This window comes from Xiphophorus maculatus, chromosome 21 (assembly GCF_002775205.1).
Source record: "Xiphophorus maculatus strain JP 163 A chromosome 21, X_maculatus-5.0-male, whole genome shotgun sequence".
NCBI lineage: Eukaryota > Metazoa > Chordata > Actinopteri > Cyprinodontiformes > Poeciliidae > Xiphophorus > Xiphophorus maculatus.
Window position 1 is genome coordinate 21,128,222 of NC_036463.1, and position 20,440 is coordinate 21,148,661.

General features: G+C 42.6%; 1 protein-coding gene across 5 annotated transcripts in view; it reads right to left on the reverse strand.

The window, feature by feature from the left end:
• Positions 1 to 17,743, reverse strand: part of arhgap12 (Rho GTPase activating protein 12) — a 57,706-nt gene extending 39,963 nt beyond the window's left edge. For 4 of the 5 annotated variants that reach the window (XM_023326431.1, XM_023326429.1, XM_023326430.1 and 1 more), the window contains exons 1-2: positions 17,587 to 17,743; positions 11,351 to 12,105 (exon numbers count right to left, since the gene is read on the reverse strand). In XM_023326431.1, coding sequence (XP_023182199.1) covers positions 11,351 to 12,028 — 678 coding nt within the window. In that variant the 5' untranslated portion in view covers positions 12,029 to 12,105; positions 17,587 to 17,743. Of the gene's footprint in view, positions 1 to 11,350; positions 12,106 to 17,362; positions 17,498 to 17,586 lie in introns of all 5 variants that reach the window. The other variant, XM_023326428.1, reaches the window with a different exon arrangement.
• Positions 17,744 to 20,440: the final 2,697 nt, after the last annotated feature.

Below are 20,440 nucleotides of genomic sequence, written 5' to 3' on the forward strand. Positions count from 1 at the left end.
GGTGTTATTAATGAAGAAAAAATCAAAACAAATCTCCAGTTTTTATAATGAAGATTTTCTAAAATACTTGGCAATGTCATCAAATCAAATTATTCCCACAAAGTTGTTTTTTCCACTGTTCAACAACATGAAAAACATTTGTGGGTTTTTTTTTCATTGAAATGTACCACAAACATATTGAATCACAACTTTCATGTACCATTGCATCCCTAGTAAAGATCCTAGATCACACTATCATATAATTAGGTATGACATACAATAAAGTGTTTGGACCAGTGATTCACATTGATTCAAATATTTACAATTTTTCTGTGGAACATGACTTCAAATTATTTGCAAATAGACTGAAATAATTGCTGATTTTTCCATGAAGGATAGCTAAAATATTCCAAAGAAAATGCCACTTGGAAAGCTGAAATACCAAGGCCAGTCAATGCTACTGGATGCATTGACTGGCCTTTGCCAAGCAGCCAATCCAGGGGTAGCATTTATCTTCCTTCATGCTGACTGGTTATACCCCCTAACAGTGGAGATAAGGAAGACAGTAGATATTAGGCTCTACGGTAGACTGTTTCCACTTTTTGAGGTACATACTTTTTGCTTGTTTAACTTCTAAAATTGACGATTGATGCCAATCAACCTAATTTCTGTTGTATTCGTAGCTGACGATGAGTCTGGGAATGCCCAGTAATGAAAGTGATGAAAGATATAAGAAATAAAAGGAGGGATGAAGGTGTTGGAAGGGGTTTTATTCGGCCAGACGAGATAAGCACATGGTCCAACAGGATAAGGAAAGTTGAGACATGCTGGTGTCTGATGAACAGGACTTGGGGGTGGGTCGATGGGTATTAACTCAGGAATGTACTGTATACAACCTCTTAATCCGGAATTGTAAGAAGACTGTAGAATGTGTATGAGGTGGGGGCTTCCTGTCCGGGCATCGGGTTGACCTGTGAACTTCTCTGTCCCACAGCTGCTGATGCATGAAGCTTATCAAGTGAAGCCTGAACACGCCTACAGATGATTATGGCAGTGGAAGCTGCTCTGTCCCTGTGGTTTTAGTCCATGCAAAACAACATTCTACTAGCAGTTCTTATATTTGGGAGAACCGTAATCTCCCTGGTATTCTACTGGATCTTTGATAGCCTCATATGTACAAAACACAGAAAGTAGTCCTAGTGAAACTAATTAAAAGTAAATTAGTAGTGCTCCTGGTAATAGGCATGTTTAATACCTATTATTTTCATCCTATAAAATATCTGGTGATCAGTTGTTTTGGAAACCCTACATTTAAAGCAGGTCTGGATAATACTTTCTTTCTAACATGCATCCCACTTTCAAGGACTTTGAGTATTTAGTAAAGTCTTGAAATTTAGTCCAACATATTCTCTTCCTCACAAAACAAAGCTGAACACATATGAAAAAATTTGATTAATTTGAGAGGTTAAACATTTCTATAACATTTGTTTTGCCGTGTTTGCATTATAATGTGAGCTGGACGGTTAAAATAATCCCTCTGACCATTTTTGGCCAGTTGTGTCACTTAGCTACCCCAAGCTGAGATGTGGAGGGATTTAAACTTCTTTTTTGTTAATTTAATCTAAAACAGTAGTTGATAATGTCAAAAATATGGCAAATCACTTTGTTACCCATTGACATGGAAACATGAAAAGTGTATGCTGGTTTGAATTTTAAGAAAATCTGCTTAAAGCACCAAACCAGGTCTAGTCTTCTTTCTTTGGGTTAAAAAAGGTGTGTGAGATCTGTGCACTATAAAAACAAGACCAGCAGTATTATGAAGGAAATGCCATGAAAAGACATAAACAAGCATTTGTGTCTGTGTGAGCAGATGATTGTGATTGTATGAGATAGGACCAAAGTGTTCCTCAGCTGAGGAAATGAGCAGAAAGGATTTGGTTTGGTCAGCCTCCCACAGCGGGAAAATAATCACATCGTGCAACAGAAACAAAAACCGCACAAGGATGTCTGCTGGCGTCATCAGGATATTTTTATTTCATTAATTTTCAATAATCTTTCTACTCCGTTATCAGGAAAAACTATGACTAACAGTTTGTACTCGGTTTGCAATCAGATTTAGTTAATATAGCAAGCCGAGGGAAAAGAAAAAAGTTTTCAGACAGTGACTCAAACAAACCTGTTTGTTTTAGACTAGATAATACTAAACAGAACAAAGTTCACTGTGCGCGAGAGGAAAGGAAAACAAGATGAGATTATGTAACGTGAGAAAAAATGTATGTTTTTTTCAGATCCTATAGATGCTTTCCATGCATGTGTGGATCTGATTAAACAGATTTATGGCTACTGCTAGCAAATTTCAGCATCAATTTAAAAAAAATAAAAATGCTATAAAATCCATGACTGCAATGGAAGCTGAAGCCACAATAACTTTACATAATCCCATAGTGCACTCTGAAAACCCTGAGCATGCATGATGACACAGGACTGAAGTTGCTCCTTTCCCACCTTCTTCAAAGTAAACTGGTGTCAAAACGTTTGTGCAAAAACTGTTCTTTGTGCCGCTACCATTTTAAGGATATAAATAAATGTTTCCAGAGGTCGTCAAAGGAGATTAAACCCCTGAACATTTACAAAATAAAGCAAATTTGGTGTCAATCAACTGATTAATCAACAATATTGGTGGATATATTTTTCAGTAATTTTCAGTATCGATGAGGTGTTTCAAATGTGGGTCAGGGTTGGAGGAGTCAGTTAAGAATAATTATTTTCTATGACAATGTGACACGTCTGCTGTTCATGCTGTGAGAGAGTGAGAGAGAGCAAGACTTAACAGTTAAAAGAAAGGCTTACTGGATTATAGCAAAGTTGCTCTTTTTTGTCATTTAGAGCTTTAAACAGTTTTAGAACATGCAGACTTTAGAAATGTCAGAGTAAAGATTAGGTTCTGTAGAATATACACATCTGTTTTAGAAATGCTAACCACTATTTAATTGTGACTACTCTCTATGTCACCTCAACATCTAATGAAAATAATTGACTGCTTAGCTAGAATACATTTATTTATTGCTATCCTTACATTTTCTTATAATTGAGTTCTTAAAGAAAACTTTGAAACCAGACAAAATTTGCAACAACTGGCCAGAGGTCCAAAAAAATCAGAGATTTTAAATTGGTCGAAACATTCTGATTGATGCTTTTCTAATAATAAATGTCATGACTCTCAAAGAACTTCCATAATTTCTTGATTATTTTTCACATTTCAACATAAAAAAAGATCCAGATTCATAACAAAATTAGAAACGATGTGTTAAATTGGACATTACTTCTATAAATAATAATCATATTTCGTGTTAGTAGTTTCTCCTTGCCATCATTTATTAAAACATGTTCGAGTGTCCATTTTGATGACTGAAACTCTGTCGTCCTGCCCTGACGACAGGCTAATGAACAAACCGCCGATGTCTGCAAAGAGGTGATCAAACCAGCCAATGGTGCTCTAGGGAACACTGCACCATCCGTTACCGCTGGCATATCCATTTCACTAATGGACACCAGGAGAGTCTCTCTGTCCGCCAGACATGAGGACACTGAAAGGCTGCAGGCTGTGCACCGCACACAACTTTGAACCCAGCTTCTAGTGTCTGTTCTTTCTCCGAGGCTATTTCTGTCCTGCTTTGAGGGAGAGTACAGAGACAGAAGCAACCCCAATCGGAGAGAGCGCCGTTGGAGAACCATGTTGATGCTGCGGCACAATTGGACTTCCTGTGTGGAACGAGTGGAAAGCCAGCAAAAAGTGTGAGACTCGTCCACAGTGGGCTGGGTCTCTCTCTCTCTTTATCCTCCTTTGTGTTAAAATCTGTAGCATTGCTGCTCAGCAACAGATGCCAGTGGAAAGTTCTGAGGCCTAAAAGGTTCTGGAAAGTCAATGACACATCTATTCTAAAAAAAAACGAAACCACAACACAATGAATTATGTTAATTACACAATGCAGCACACCTTTCTGCAGGCTGCCAGAGGCTCATTGTGAACTCTGGTGCGACAGCTGCTACAGGAACCGTTTCACTGCTGATTGATTCTCAGCTCAGCTATTGTCTCTGTGGCAGCCACGGTGCATAATTAAGGATATCAGAGGCGTATGGCAGAGACAATACGTGCCCCTTGATGGCTCCAGACTCCTACGCTCTGATGCTTTCAGCAGTCCTCCCACATGCTGGCATCCAGCTCCATCTCTCTTGAGGAAACAATCAGCCAGAGCACAGAAACTACGGACGGCTCGCGAGTCACGACTCTGACTTGCAGATGCATCCAACTGCTGCAAAATTTGAAAATGATGAGCCATAGGTTAGATCCAATAGGTTGGATCATCTTTGGTCTGAGATCTATACGACCAAAGAGAGATGTGAGCAGGTACAACTGATCAGATCGATTCAAGGAAAGCCGGGAAATACCTGCAGCATGCAGCAATAGAACAATTATTGGGAATGAATGTCTAACATTATATTTGTGACAGATTACAAATGACAAACGATCTCGATAAGCCTGAAATAGCATCTCAAAGCTAAGCATGTTGCTGAGATTAGCATTGTTGACAACACTAATGTTAGCATCCACAGTTTACAATTCTAAGACTTGTTTTCAAAGAAGGATCCATGAAGGATCAGAGATTCCTGAAACACTTGAAAGTTGAGTAAAATTTTACACCAATATAATGGTTTATTATTATTTTTACTATCAACATCTATTCAGTAATTTAGCAGCAAAACCATTTTTGAATTGAAAATGTTGCGATGAATTAATCACAGACCCTGCAATTAATTTGATTAAAATTTTAAGCAAGTCACACCATTAATTAATACATATAATTATTAGGGTTGTCAAAATTAAGGCATTAATTCAAATTCTTTTAACACTGTAAAAGAAAAAACATTACGCGCAATTAATTGCACAGGTTTCAGTATTTTTGGACATTATCTGTAGTTTGAACAGAATCTGTTTCAGACGTTTCTTGTTTTTTTAAAAAAAATTATCTGTCAAAGTAGCTCCATTCTCTCTCCTCCTCTTACTCGCGCTGCTCTGTGGCACTGAAGAACAAAAGTGCTTTAGCACTGAGAGCACAGGAAGAACCATACAATTATTTTACTGTTGTAGACAAAACAATCTAGCAAAGTATCATTGTGCATGCTGGAATTGATGACTGAAGCAACACTACACTGCTATGAACAAATAAAAAAAAACTTGAGCAACAATAAATACAAAAGCATCAAAGACAAGAGGAAGAATCCAGTGTTCTGCATGTTCCATCATATTTAAATCAATCAACAGCCATGATAAAAACATCGAACCTTTGTAATGGTACAGAACTCTACTGAACCAATAGCCTTCATTATCCATTGATATAACACTATAGTTCATTGTTTTCTTAAAAGTAAAATTTGATTGACTCTCCTTGGTTTCTTTAGACAGATTTGATCCATAAATAGAAATACAACATTTCATTTGTTTAGTTCTAACTTTGTCCTTTTGTTCTTATCTTTTTATTATCTCTAATCCTCTCAAATTATAAAAATCTATCTCCTTTAATAAACCTTTTTTGCAATTGTGCAGGTAATTTACAGTTATGTATTTTAAACATAACTTCCAGAATATAATAGTCCACCCCGCTGTAAAATTCCATGAACTTTAAGTTAAAGAATAATGGATTTGTTGGAACTCCCTCAGGTTTTCTGCTTATAATTCTAAAAGCTTTTATTTCTTTTAATCAGACAAGTCACCTGGATCAGGATCAGGATCAGAATGGGCCAACATTTGCTATAGACCCTTAACTTCCTGTAAGTTTGGTGCTTCACAAAGCAGAGAGGTGATCAGAACAACTTAGTGATGCTGAGGGAATAAAAACCTGCTGGCTGTTCTCAGATCAGCCCAGTAGAACCTCAGAGCCCATCTATCTGTTCCAGTAGTGAGAGGCTGTTGTGGGGAGTGACTGGGAACTGGTGTGAGAAAGGTTCTGGTTATGTAACGGTGCCCTGACAGAAAGCCATGCTACACACGACAGCTGCTGGTGTTGGAAGTCTCCAACAAGGTGAAATACCACAGAGACGGGGCAGCTCAGCCCCATTATACTGGACCAGGTCGTGAGAAGGTGGAGGGAACAGGAGCTGCGGCGGTTAGCAGAGGGCTCAGGATAAATGAGGGCTGTGCTATCAGAACCAGGCCAGCTTGGTGTTCTTCCCTTCTGCGAGTACATACCGTCCCGGTCCGCTGAGCCACTAAAGTGAACCGAGCCCAGAGAGACAGGTGAGGGACTGGAGGAACCACAGCGAGCAGCGGGGTGAGGAAGAGGAGGAGGAGAGTAAATGAGATAGGTGAAGCACGCAGTCGTCGTCTTTCAGGAATAATCGGTGCCACGCGCTGCATCACAGGCTGACAGGCGGAGAGAAGAGAGCTGCAGAAAACAAGAGGCCTGACGTCGCTCCTCTGTCAGCCGCGTTCTTCAGTTACACGCCTGCTGCTTTCAGCCGTTACACAACAGCAGATATCTATCCTACCCCAGTGGAGCTGGAGCTAATTATGTGTCTTTTCAATATGTGTGTGTAGGTATGCAGGAAATTTAAACTCATTTCATATTAAAGGTCGGAGCTGCATGTGAGGCAGCCAGGCGTCAATGAAGAGACTGCAGCCTGTTGAGAAGAGTTTAAAGAGTTGTATTGGTTACCATTAAGACTGGGTGATATGGATCTCAAATTTTAACATAATATTTTGTATTATTATTGTGATAATGATGGAGATAATAAAAAAAAAATTAAATACTTCTTTTTTAGGTAGGTGTATGGATGTGTCAGCATGATCTCTTCTTAGCTTAGCATTCACAGAGAACAGGACATGTTCTCAGCTGAGAACAGTTTCCTCTAAAGATTACAGCTGAGCTCCAGGGACAGGTGTGCAGGGAGGAAGACGAGGCAGCAGAGGAAGGGTTGGAGACGAGCTGAACTAAGAAGAATGCAGGCAGGCAGACAAAGAGCCAGACTGTCACATGATCACACAGGATGCACCGTTTGCTCAAGCTTAATATTAGATTTACAGAGCTCCGGCACTTCCCTTTAGAAGGTAACGCAGACCTTCTCTGGCCCAGCTCCCCTGCTGCCTCACTTTGTGTGTGTGTGTGTGTGTGTGTGTGTGTGTGTGTGTGTGTGTGTGTGTGTGTGTGTGTGTGTGTGTAGGTGTGTGTGTGTGTGTGTGTGTGTGTGTGTGTGTATGAGACTGTGTAGGCAGGGCTGGAGGTAGGAATCCCAAGTATGCAGTGGAAAACAAGCCAGGGCCTCTTCTTCAGCCCGTGCTGCAGTAAGACTCAGCAGAGAAACACTTGTTTCTGGTGGGATTTACGAGGTCTTCGTGAAACGAGAGCGTGAACTATTGTTGGACGCGCTTCAAAAGACCTTCGCTTATTTAGATGCTGGCTGGAAGACAGAAGACTCTGACTCCGCGGAGAACAAATCCACTCAGCAAAACATGCAATTAGCCCGGAATTGTGGCAACGGATGCTTAGGAACGGGATGTTTCCATACAGTAAAACCGAGGAGCAATCCGATTGGCTAGCACACCGCCAAACACCCATGTGTTCATGCTGCTTCATGTGGGAGAAAGCTCTCGTCACACAGCAATAGTGATCCAACTCACTGGGCCTAAATAGCTGCAGTAAATTGATCAGCCTGGGAGCGAAAGCGTTTACAAAGTGCACTTAGAGATCCCAGCAACCACACAACGGCCATACATTCCCATTCGATCTTTGCTCAGCCGCGGCCAGCCTTACACAGGCCGTGCTCAGGCTGCGTTTCTTCACAGGGTGATGGACAATCCATCAAAATCTGAAGACATGCACAGACACTCATGTCCCTGCAGCTGTATTGTTCTCCTCCGTCTTTAGCGGTGACCTTGTAAAGAAATCGTTCATCTCTCCCTGGCAGCCATTGGGCGCATTGGCTGTTAGGGTTGGGTGAACACCCCAACCTCCTCCGCCTCCTCGTTCTCCTTCCCGCGCCCCTTCAAGCACTGCCAGCAAGCAAGGAGACCACACAGCAGGGCAACGGAAGCCGGCCACAAGGTCCCGACTCAGCTGTTTCCTTTTCACAATCTGTGCAGATGCATTTACAGGTCGCTTGTGTTGTCGTGTCTACTGGCGTCCTTACAATGTCCCTTCTAGGACATTTCACTAATGCAAGGTGTTAGATGTTGAAAGATGGTTTATTTTAGGGAAGTGAGTGATTAGTAATCACAGCAAACAGCCAGAGGAACAGACAGTTCTTGTTGTGAGCGATACTTGCAGGACCAACACATGATGAAGGGTGTTGGTCATGTCACCCATTCAGCATTTCCCACATTTCCAGTTTGCTACCTTTTGTGCAGAGCTTTTCTTAGGTATAACTAATAATAACCAAGCATTTTTCTGTCCCACTTTGGATACATTTTGTACCTCAAACTTTTGATCAGTCACACAACACACTGCAGAGAGCTCTGTGTGAAATAACTTGTCCCAGACCTGGGGTCAAGAAGGGAAAGAGGAAGCCTCCCCTACCAACTAGATGATGCAATTTTCGTCAGGCGACTACGTCAATGAGAGCGAATTTCAAAGCTTCAGATGAAGCTTCAGGTGAGCCTTTAGTTGTTTGGAAAGACGGAAAAAGTTAGAACGGTATCCCGTAAGCAGGACTGTGTGAAGTTCTTGTGATGACAATAAAAATGAAAGCAACCATTGCTAAATTCTACATCTGGTGTGTGCATCAAAGTTCATCCAACTCACTCATATGTTAGCATGACGAGTGATGATGGATTGCATTTGATCAAATGCATCAAAACAATCCTTTGCAATCGCATTATGGCACACACTGAAATTGTACTGATTTATTAGGCAGCTCTAGCTACAAGACCTAATCTTTTTGAGTGGTAAGGCTGAATAACATATTCGGCCTCCAACACTTTGGGGCCACTAGGCCAAGTGAAAAAATGTCAACACAAGGAAGCAGGCTTTTTGATGATTTTAAACATTCTGATGTAGAATGTTCTTGGATTTCAGACCAACTTTTCTGGTTCTTGATATTATATTATTATATGTTGAACTGGCACCTAGCCAACTATCAGTAGTAAACCTGCTGCTGAGGAAAAACTCAAATATCTGCTAAACTGATTGAAGTCTTCCGTTTAAATCGGCACTGTTCTCTAGAAACTCTGCAGGAACCCCTGCAGATCTTGTTCTCTGCAGTGGAATTAGGTGAGTTGAAAGAAATGCATCCACTGAGTCATTCACTTGCCTGGCAACAGGCCAAACAGAATGCCCTAACAGAACGCCACAAAGCAACCAAAAGAGAGTGGGAGTGGGTTCCAAATACCCCTTTAACCCCAAACTGTGCTGAAGTCGACGGGGAGTTGTGGCTGAAAGCTGTCAGCTGTCCGCTTTATATACACCCCGCCTCTTCTACTGCACCCTGACTATAAAAAGATGGTTAAACAAATATTGAAAGAGCTACCCATGTTAATGTGAGTGGAGCGAAATGTGTGCTTATTTTGGTCTCTGATTTGACAAGCATGAAATAAATTCCTAAAGTTTCTCAAAGACCAGCAGCGACAAAGTCTTTCCTCACCCAGATTGGACCCTTTGACATGAGTCCCAGACTTGACCCACAAATTGTTCAGCCATCATAACACTGGAGGCTCTGGAGCTGTAAACTGTGCTGCCATTCTCATGTTTTCTTACTTCATACGGCACATCAGACATGGCGTTCACGCTTCCACATGCTCATACTCACACAGTGGACCCCATGGCAGGAGGGTAGGGGAGGGATGACTGGGGGTTACGCGGGATCCTCGGCAGATTTGACCTAGTTTCTATTCAAGCCAGCCTCTTTGTTCGCTCCGTGGTGGAGGAGGCTGCTGCAGCAGTGCGTGGAACAAAGAACACAAGCAGCTTTTGGAGCGTTCAAACAAGCTGCCCCTGCCTGGATACGACCACAGTGTGCAAACCGTTTGCGAAGGCGGCGCTGCTCGGACTCCCACCATGTCAAGGTCATGTGCTTTGATCTACCTACGCAGCAGACAAAGGGGGACCAACCACAGCTCCTGCCGACCCTCTCACCGTTCTCTAGACTCGGAGAGATGAGAAGGAAACCATGGAGGAGTGAGGCAATCTGATTTAGTTCAACACTTTCACTGGGAGAGAATTAGGAAAGTCTCAGTTCCTGCAGACACCTTGCAGAGAATCTCTGCCTTTAAGCACCAGCCATGGCTGTGGTGACGCCATCACCCATGTACCAACAGTATAACAGCAACACAACTCACCTTCAGCTGTGTTTGACAGTTTATTTTATTACTGTGCATTGGAGAGGTATTCATATCTCATATGTGTATTTTTTTTTACTTTTGAGGCGGTAGATAAGATTAGTGTATAAGATTGGTTTCTCATGTAAGTATCCGCCGATTGAAGATCTCCAAAATTAAGGAAATTGAGCTCGATTAAGTAAAATAATACGTGTTTTAGAAAAGAAATTAAAATCTGAGAAAGGTGCCATGCATTTGTATTTAGCATCCTTTACCCTGAGAGGGTCAGAAGAGAGACAACTGTAATGCAAAACTCTATGATTAGCAGAAAACGGACACTCTACATTATCCTGAAAACACCACCCACACCATGAAACATGTTTGTCCTCAGTCGAGATGCAAAAGATGAATTTTGGAGCCTAATACATGACAATTCAGTAAGAAAACTGGTCAAATGCTGGAAAAGATGGGACAACATCAATCAAACAGCCAGAGATACAATGGAATAGTTTAGATCAAATGCAAAGACATGGTTAAAGGATCTTCTCATTCCTAATGAGAAGAGAACAGCACATTTAGATTTTATGTTCAAAGCTATCCTCCATCAGAAAACTCATTTTGTCAGGAGCCAGTCAAATGATGCCTCACAGCCAACAAGATCATTTCAATCATCACCTTCCTGGTATTTTTACCTCAAGTCTGTTTAGCTGTGGACTGACTGTTTTGTAGTTGAGTGGTGAAAGGGGTAATGAAGGAGTGTGTTTTTGCAGAAAAATGTGAGGAAACCATCTGGAATCTCAACTGAAAGGGCCGAACCTGACTGGGACAAGAGCTGCTAGCTGAGATAACAAAGAGGAAGAGAAGAAATAAACTGGGTAAAATGTAAGAAGATGTGAAGGGATCTCAAAAACCTCAGCAGTGTTTGTGTGAGAACCAGCAGAGGTGGCGCTCTGCTACCGAGTTAATTAGTACCAATTTGACGTTTGAGACAGGCACAATTCCCTAAATTATTTCCCTAAGACCCCCAAACAAACCCAGAGATAACCATTCACACCTGTTTCCTACCTGCATGTGTTCTGTTGAGCTGCTGCTAAGCTCGTCTCCAGACTCCGAGTCGTTGCGCTGTTTGACGGACCCTTCTCCCGGCGCCTCACTTGCAGCCGAGCTCTTGTCGCTGTCCGGACTTTTGCTGTCACCGTTTCCCGCTTTGAGTGGAGGCGAGTCGGCCCGTGTCCGTGGCAACGACAAGTTGTTGCTGTGGTGGTGGTTGTTGTTGTTGTGGAGGAGAACCAGCTCTGCCACCAGCTTGCAGTGGTGTGGACTCCCCAGGTTCTGGTTGGCGTCCTTGGGGAGAACGGGCGGCGTGACGCGGTCTGAGGACGGCGACGGGGTGGAGGAGGGCGATGGGCGGCCGAAGCTGGACATTTCTGGCTGAGGCCTGTTGAGGTTCTCGTTGGATTCCCTACAGATGTCCAGAACGGTGGGCTTGGCCCTCAGGGCAGGCTTCTGCGGCGGCATCAGCGCCCGTCGCACCTCCCTGACGTACTGCGCCGGAACATAGAAGGCTTTTGCACCTTCCTCCTTCTTCACCTGCCACCAGTCCTCGTTGGTCTTCTTCACCAACATGTAACATTCCCCCTGGTGGATGGCCACCATCTTGTCCTTGGCCTTGTACTCGTAGTCATACTCCACCTCGACGTAGACCTGGCCCGGGGCGATGGGAAGCCCCTCTCTGTCCGCCATGACTGCTGGAGCACGCGCTTCGACTCCCACCCTCAGCTGCTCAGCGGCCCGGGCAGCTCCTCATGTTTCACTGAACACTGCAGGAGACAAGACCAGACAGGAAGTGGAGGTTATGTCTCAGCGGGATATCGCGACACAGAATTGAAAGGGCAACCACGCAGTTATTGTAAAAATGAACTACATTCTCCATCGTTTCCAGAATGCCAAATACGAAAACTACACTGCCCCCTGTCACAGCCACGTGTTTTATATTAAGTAGAGACGCACCGAACCAATATTGATATCTGTATCGTTCCCGATATTGAAAAAGGAAATTCTACATCAGGTGTCAATGTTCCCAATCCATAAGAGCAGATCTGTTCAGTTTTATTATTTATTTTACATTACATTTAGAATTACTAAATTTTCTGAATCGTTTGAAAGAAAGTTTGTTCCAGTTTATTGTCAGTTTCAGGTTATTATTTATTTTGCATTGGCTCTTACTGTATATTCCTAATGGCACCTGCTGAATAAATTAAAGTTGTTTTGTTTTTACATGTTTGACAAGCTTGTGAAGTTGTTGGTGTATTTAAGTGTACTGTACTGGTGCAGAGTTGTAATTCAGTAAATTTGCGTTTCTTTTTTAAACTAAGCCTCCGATATCTGTATCGGTACGAGATGTGGAAAAAGTGGATCGCTGATTTGCTAACATTAAACAAAAATAACCTCGTGTTGAATATCACTTGTCACATCAAGGCTTAAATTCTGTCTGACCAATAGAAATCACCTCTCAAAATACGCCCAACTGGCTTGTTCCTTTTAGAAATTTACTTGGCTAAGCTTGGTCATTTAACGCTTCACCTGTTAGGGTGGATCAAAACGACGTCCCAGAGTTTCTTAATTTTGGGAGATTGGTCGATATTGGTCAATACCTGCATTACAAACCGATCTTTTTCATTGACCTGCACACATGCGGTTAACAATGGTCACCCCACTGTTATCAACTTACCAACGTTCACACTATATTTACTGATGTTTCAGACAGGAAAACAAAAACCAAAACCGGCATGTCTAGAACGGAGCTGGTGGTGGTTTTTTCTCCAAACATCACAAGAGCCGAACTCCAGATGACGTTTATGGCATTTTAACTTCATCTTTTTCTTTATTTGTAGATTAGTAGAAAAAACTTGATAAAAAGATATTACTTCTAAAAAGGTCATTCCTGATGTCTGTCCACCTTTGCATTGTTTGCTGCACTAGAGCAGATAACAGTGAAAGTTTCTTGCTCTTTGGAAGTGGTTTCATTTCCTGTTGACGAGCTAATTTAACCACTAGCACCTGGATGCTACTAGCCCTCTTTATGCCAGTTGTTATGGAATAATGTTTAAGGTAATGAACTTGTCCTACTGCTCCACTAAGGCCTTATTTACTAGAACTATACATTCTTACTCTTTATGCATCAACTCCTAGGATTACTTTTCATCGTTGCGGTCACTCCTCCACCTCTTTCCTCACCACCAACCTCCGGGGTCTTGGTTTCTACTCCCCGGCTTAATAGTCACCCTTAATACCACAACCACAAAGTGCTGCTGCAGCACACTGACACTGTGATACGATGGCCTGCCGTGCATGAATGGTGAGTCAATAAAGAGTGCTGCGGGGTGACTCCTCCTGATCCTCATAAACCACTGGGCTCTGATTGCTATGGTTACCCATATGACCATTAAGGAGCCTGGTCTGCAGCTAAAGGTGATGACAACAAGACCTCACACAACCAATCCTGCAAGAACAACACTGGTCTTCTTATTCCATCCCAGATCTGAGCGGTGACATCGTTACTCAGTCAGGGGCCTTTAAAACCGTCCTGCTCTATCACAGTCAGAGTGTGAGTCAGGTGGCAGAGGCAGCTGTGGCCCCTCTCCTTTCCTCCAGAGTTTGCTTTGGGAAGGGGCCCGTCATCAATCCGCCTGTCGGAGAGTATCCCTTCGTCTGCTAGCCTAAATAAATACGGAGGGTGTCGAGCAGTGGATCCCCCCTCTTTACGAATTCCCTCTCATCCTCCCAGAAATAGCAGCCGCAGCACTGCTGGTGGAGAGCAGGTGCTTTTAGTGAGGCGTGAGAACCTGCTGCTGAATCTATAAGAGGAAAGAGGACGGAGTGACAGCTCCACACCCTGAGCAGATTTACAGCTCAGGAGAGGTGTCCACACCGAGGGGTAAAGGTCGATTTAGATGCTTCCATCAAGAATTTAGGGCCAGTATTAAGTTTACATGGTGCCATTTTACAGTCAAATAACTATATTAATTTAAGTTGTTATAAAATTGCTATATGTATCAAATACGACTTAAAATAAATTTGACTTCGGAATTTAGCGCCCTGAAATTGGATCTCTTTAAGAAGCTCCTGCTTTTTCTGAAACTCCGCCTTCAGGAAGTCATCACAACATGGCTCCTCTATTAACCCTTTGACAACGTTTTTGCCACATATCACTGAGAAGTAGCTCCAGTAATGAGCTCAACAGATGCGCAGTTTCACCAGGCGTTTGCCAATTGCTGCTGGCTAGTCTGAAGGAGCAGAGTTGAGGAGTTGCGTAAGGCGGAAGCTCTGAAGCTTGGAACCTGCAGCTCAGAGGAGGAGCTTCTTCTTGAAGGCGGAGCTAGGTCCACCCAGGTGATTTGCAAAGGTGAATGGTTGCCACGGTGATTAAAGGATTTCTCAAAAATCTGTGAAAGAATCAAGGCAACACTCTGAACTTCCTTATCAGCAAAGATCTACATCAAACTGGGCCAAAATTAACAGCCAGTATTTAGTTCCATACTTGGCATGAACCATATCCTGTTCTTGTTGCCAAATATACACACACACAAAACTAAAAGCCACGGTCTGCTATTGTGTTTTGTTTTTTAATTTAAAAAATCTGCAAGAGCCTTTTTATTTTGTTTAAAATCCACAATCATTTACAGATCTCTGGTCCACAGAGATCTTTGTTTATTTCATGAAAACATTCTGTGCTGAGTTTATTGTTTATTTAGCTGGTAAATATGAAAAAAAAAACCACTATTTTTTTTTTCCATTTATACTTAAATAAATTTGTAAAAATCTGTGCCCTCAAAAAGTCTGGACACCACTACCTTTAGATGAACATGGAAACTCAGAGGCGTCCATCCAGCAGCGCCGCCATGGATGAACCCGACCCACCGACGGTGCGCTGGATCCTGGAGCTCAGGAGGGACGGTGGGAAATGAAACCCAGTGAAAGCTCAGGAACCAAAACTGGCTCAAGTTCAAGCATGACATTTCCCACCTTGGCAGGGGCCAACAATCCCACTGCAACGACTCACTACTGTTTCACCACACACACACACGCACTACTGCAAACAACAAATAATTAAAAAAAAAACCCTGACAGCTCAGTTGGTCCTTCCAGCTGCTCTGCGGTGTGAGCGCTCTGCCAGACGTCCCGGGTGAGTAAACCTCCAGCAGAAACAGATTCCTGGCGCTGTGTGGTGTCAACACAGCGGTGAAAGTCGCCCGGCGGCGTGCCAGCCGACTTGTTGATCAGCGGAGATTTGAAAGCATGTAGGAAACGGGCGAGTCTGCCTGTTCGGACGTTAACATCCAGGAAACCCGCTGCGGTTCTGAAACCTGCGGTCTTCCAGAGCGACATTCGAGAAATGCTCAATCGGCTGCAGCTAAAACGCGATACACTTTATTGCTCGTGTCCCAGTGAGCAATAAATCATAATAAATTGAAACGAGCTCAGTAAGTTATTGTTTTTCTCTTTTCTGTTGTTTTGTTTATGTATTTTGGATATTTTAAATGTCTGCCAGTTCCAGTGTTAAATGTTCATTAGAATCTAAAGTTCATTGAGCTCAGTGTTCTTGCTGTACAACTTGGAAACTCACAACAACAATATTATCGTTTATCGCGATAACTTTCTGGACAGTTTGTCATCGTGACAGGCCTGAATACGCTGAAAACATAAGGCCTATTGGAAATCGGTGCCGATTTATTGGCCGGCTGATGTATGGGTGCTGCACCCCTAAGAATTATTTATCATAACTATTTGCTGGTATTATGATTTTTATAAGTGTAGTCTCCTTGCGACCAGTGTAAGGTAACAGGTGGGGGTGGAGGGCAGTACTGGGTAAGTATGTTTTGAGCTTTTAGAAACGCTCTCTGGTATCTCATTAAATAGGACATTAAACCACAGGAACTGGGATGCACCAATACAAACGTTTGGGCTGATATCGATATCTGATATTGATGTCGTTGTTATGACCCGCTAACGATATTTATCGATATGGTTCGCTACAGTTTCAACATCTTTGGGAAAACAAATCCCTGACCAGAAACAAACGGCTACAAGATAAAAATAAATATCAGTTTTATGGGACCAATACGATATGTTAAAAAATGACTAATATCAGCCGACAGGAACCATACGATGGACATTTTCAGCAATTTTTGAAACCAACTTTTTAAAGATATAAGGCAATTTCCAAGACATAGTGGCAGTGAATGGAAGCAGCTGAAAGTCTTACTTTTCTACGCCAAGTTAATGTGTGGTTTTCTCGTGAAAAGCTTAAAAGCGCAACCAGCAGTGTGAAAACTTTCAACTCCAAGGACACGGTCGTTCCAACTCTCACCGTGTTCACAGTCAGAGCTCACACCACCACATCCACGTCTCTCCTCCTCACTGCTTTAAAGGCACAGATACAAAAGCACTTCACTAGAAGCCTTATTGGGAAATCCAGAGTGAAAGGCATGGGGGGAAAAAATCTCACATTAGAGAGAACAGGCTTTTTGTCAACACACATCTGCAAGTCGACTACCTCAGCAGCAAAACACACGGAGACTGACTGCCTTTGTCCCTGCGCTTCATTCAAAACAGATGTGACCCAGCATCCACTCCAACATGCTGCAGCCTCTGCGGCTTATTAAAACCACTGCAGAACTGTTAAAGCCTGCAAACAAGCACGCTGGCGTGATTTTATTTATTTAATCAGTTATTTTTAGGGGGCGGTGGGGTGTTAAGGGGGGGCGGGGGGTGGATGAGTTGCCCAGGGGCGTTTAGATGGGGGGCAGGGTCCATTTCTTCCCTGCCTCAAACAGGCTGCAGAAAGCCAACACAAAGGAGTTTAATCCTTGTTCGTTGACAACAAAGAATCCCCAGTCACCATCACCACAGCTTCCCAGGAACCGGGACAGAGACCCCCCACTCTCCCCACCAAAACCAACACCACCTGAACCAGCGGGAGGAAACGAGCCTAACAATTAGGGAGGTGTGTGCCAAAACACAAGGATGCGGACATCACCTGCTATGCTTAATTACGCCACCTGGCACAACTTTTACCGTTAGAAAAGTGACGCTGGCCGAACCGCTCCCTCTTCAGAAGGATACTGCCCTGAAGATTTCCACAGTGTTGCTCCGCTGCGGACAAAAAGCACTGCAGGTTCACTGGGAGCCCCCAGCTCTGCAACAGCGTGCCTAGCAACAAAGTAACTCCGTTAGAAGCCAATAGCCTCTCACCGGGCCAGAACGTCACGTAGAACCGAACCGAACCGAACCGCACTCACCTCCCCCCGGAACGAGCTGCTTCGGTGTCGGCCTCTGTGCTCCGTTAGCCGCCGCTGAAGGAGAGCAGGAGAAGTTTTCCGGAGCCCTGCTACCTCGCGTGTGTTACCCCGACAGAGCCCGCAGCAGCAGCCCTCCAGTCGGCCGCTCGGTTCGCAATCCCCCGCCTCTCTGCTGGACGTCAAGTTCAGGGAGACAACAGCGGCCACATCCGGTCAGCGCTGTTAGAATAAAAGGTTCATCGATTTCCTTTTTTGTCTCTTTTATTTCATATTTAGTGAGTGGGTTCATCTTTATGAATAGTGTTATTGCGTAATCTAAATTCTGCGTCTAATGTTCGGTGGCGGCCTGACCAGGCCAGCAAAAACTTTTAGGGTGGCAAAAATAGTGATAAAAAAATATATATACACACATATTTTTGGATATTTTTTTAATTTTATCTTTTATATTTATTTATTCTGTTACATATTTATATCTTGATTGAAGAAGATAACCAGTGGTGTACGCAGGATTTTTCCGGGGTGGCTATGCCCCCTCCCATAAGCCCCCACCTCCACCTTCCTGGGGGAACCACTCCTAATGTTGACTAGCTAAATATGAAACAAATGATCTATAACCACTGGGGGAGATCTGGCTCTCTGCCAAAGGCAGCGTGTCCTGGGAGGCATCATGGGTTCAAAAATAAATAAATGTTGCATATGTTTCCAATTTGGAATACAGAACTTTTTGCTACAAACACGTAATGCCACTGCTTTGTAATATTTTCAAGATACCTACAAGTCACATATTAATAGAATGTGATACACTTTAGGCATGCAAAATGATATATCTAAGTCATTTGATATATCCAATAACATTTTGTGTTGAGAGGTGAGTTTGTGATATTTATTTTTTTTAGATGTTTATGTATTGGTTATCTACACCCACACACAAAACAACAATGAAAAATAAAACATTTCACATTTGACATATATTTCTTTGGAAACATCAATGCATTGAAAAAATGGCAGCACTCAGACAGTTGTTCATTATGCTTTAACAGTAATTAAAGCAATTCAATATATAAACATAAATAAATGTTCTTAGGCCTTTAGGTTTCTAAAGCTTAAATTAACTACAAAATTCATCCAAGTTTCCTGCTTTTATTTTGGAGCCCCTGGCGGATATAATTGGAGCTTTGCTCAGCAGCTTGCTTCAGCTGCGGTCTCAGCTCAGCAGACACCGGGCTGTCTCTCACACCCCGCCCTCTCGTCTGTCTGTCAGCGCTGATGGAGCGCATCCGGAGCTCCGTGGCCGGCGCGCCTCCCGGTTCGACACCTCCAGCACAGCCCGGTGGTTTTCCAGCTCCGCAGAAGCTCCGGGGCTTTCTCTGCTCCGGCTGGAGAGCATTTGACATTTCCTTTCAATCCCGTCGCGTCTTCAGCGATTGATTACAACACATAAAATCCCGGGCTTAACGTTCACATTCTTCAGCTCTTAAACGTGTAAAGTTTCCCCGCGGCCCCTCCCGTCGGCGCTGACTTCTCTTTGGCAGACACAGCGGGTAGTTTCACCATCCGAGCAGGATCATGAATGATTTAATGCTGGCATGATCCAAGAGCACAGCAGGCCTTCAGTGGAAAACACTCACCCAGACTACAGACACACAGACATCAGCCTCAGGACAAAGAACAAGTGGACAGGATTTCTGGATAATGTAAGAATGTTTGTCTAAAAAAAAAAAAAAAAAAAAAAAAAAAGCGCCACAGCAGGGATAAACGCAGCTTGTCGGTGTGAGGAGGAAATGACAGATGGAAGCACCAATGGGATTCCGCCAATTCTTGCTTTCCAGAATGGAAATATGGAATCCATGGAATGCAATATCATCATTTAAATACGTACGTTCTCCCGCGGAAGCAGGAAGTAATTCCACAAATATTGAGTTTCTCCAGACTGAAATTTATTATGTTTAGAAAAGAAAAACAAAATCTGGGAAAATTGATTCTTTTTATACATTGTTTCATTCAGCTGCTGTTAAGTGAAGACATACATATATATATATATATATATATCTATATATATATATATATATATATATATATATATATATATATATATATATATATATATATATATATATATACAGTACAGACCAAAAGTTTGGACACACCTTTTAATTGAACGAGTTTCCTTTATTTTCATGACTATTGACATTGTAGATTCTCACTGAAGGCATCAAAACTATGAATAACACATGTGGAAATATGCACTAAACAAAAAAGTGTAAAACAACTGAAAATAGCCCTTATATTCTAGTTTCTTCAAAGTAGCAACCTTTAGCTGTGATTACTGCTTTGCACACACTCTGCATTTTCTTGATGAGCTTCAAGAGGTCGTCACCTGAAATGGTTTTCACTTCATAGGTCAAACTGCCCTGTCAGGTTAATAAGTGGGATTTATTGCCTTATAAATAGTCATGAAAATAAAGAAAACCCATTGAATTAGAAGGTGTGTCCAAACTTTTGGTCTGTATTGTATATATTTCGTCAAATACAGTGACAGACCTACAGCTTCAGTCAGTTTACTTACACGAAACTGCAGTGAATATCATATTAATAATGTATTTTAACAGATTTTTTTTCCTCACATATTTACACTCTTGGGAATATCCAGAGAAATGTCCCTTAAGCTGCTAATAAATCACAGAGCAAGGCAGTGGGTGTTAACTTTCAGCCGGAGATGAGTTGGGAGCATTATCAAGAGCCTAATGTTTCCCTGCTTTATCCATCCCGAAAAATTGTATTTAAATGTGTTTACCATCACTGGCTTGTCAGAACACAGAAGAGTGTCAAATTTCACCCAACTGACCCAAACTGT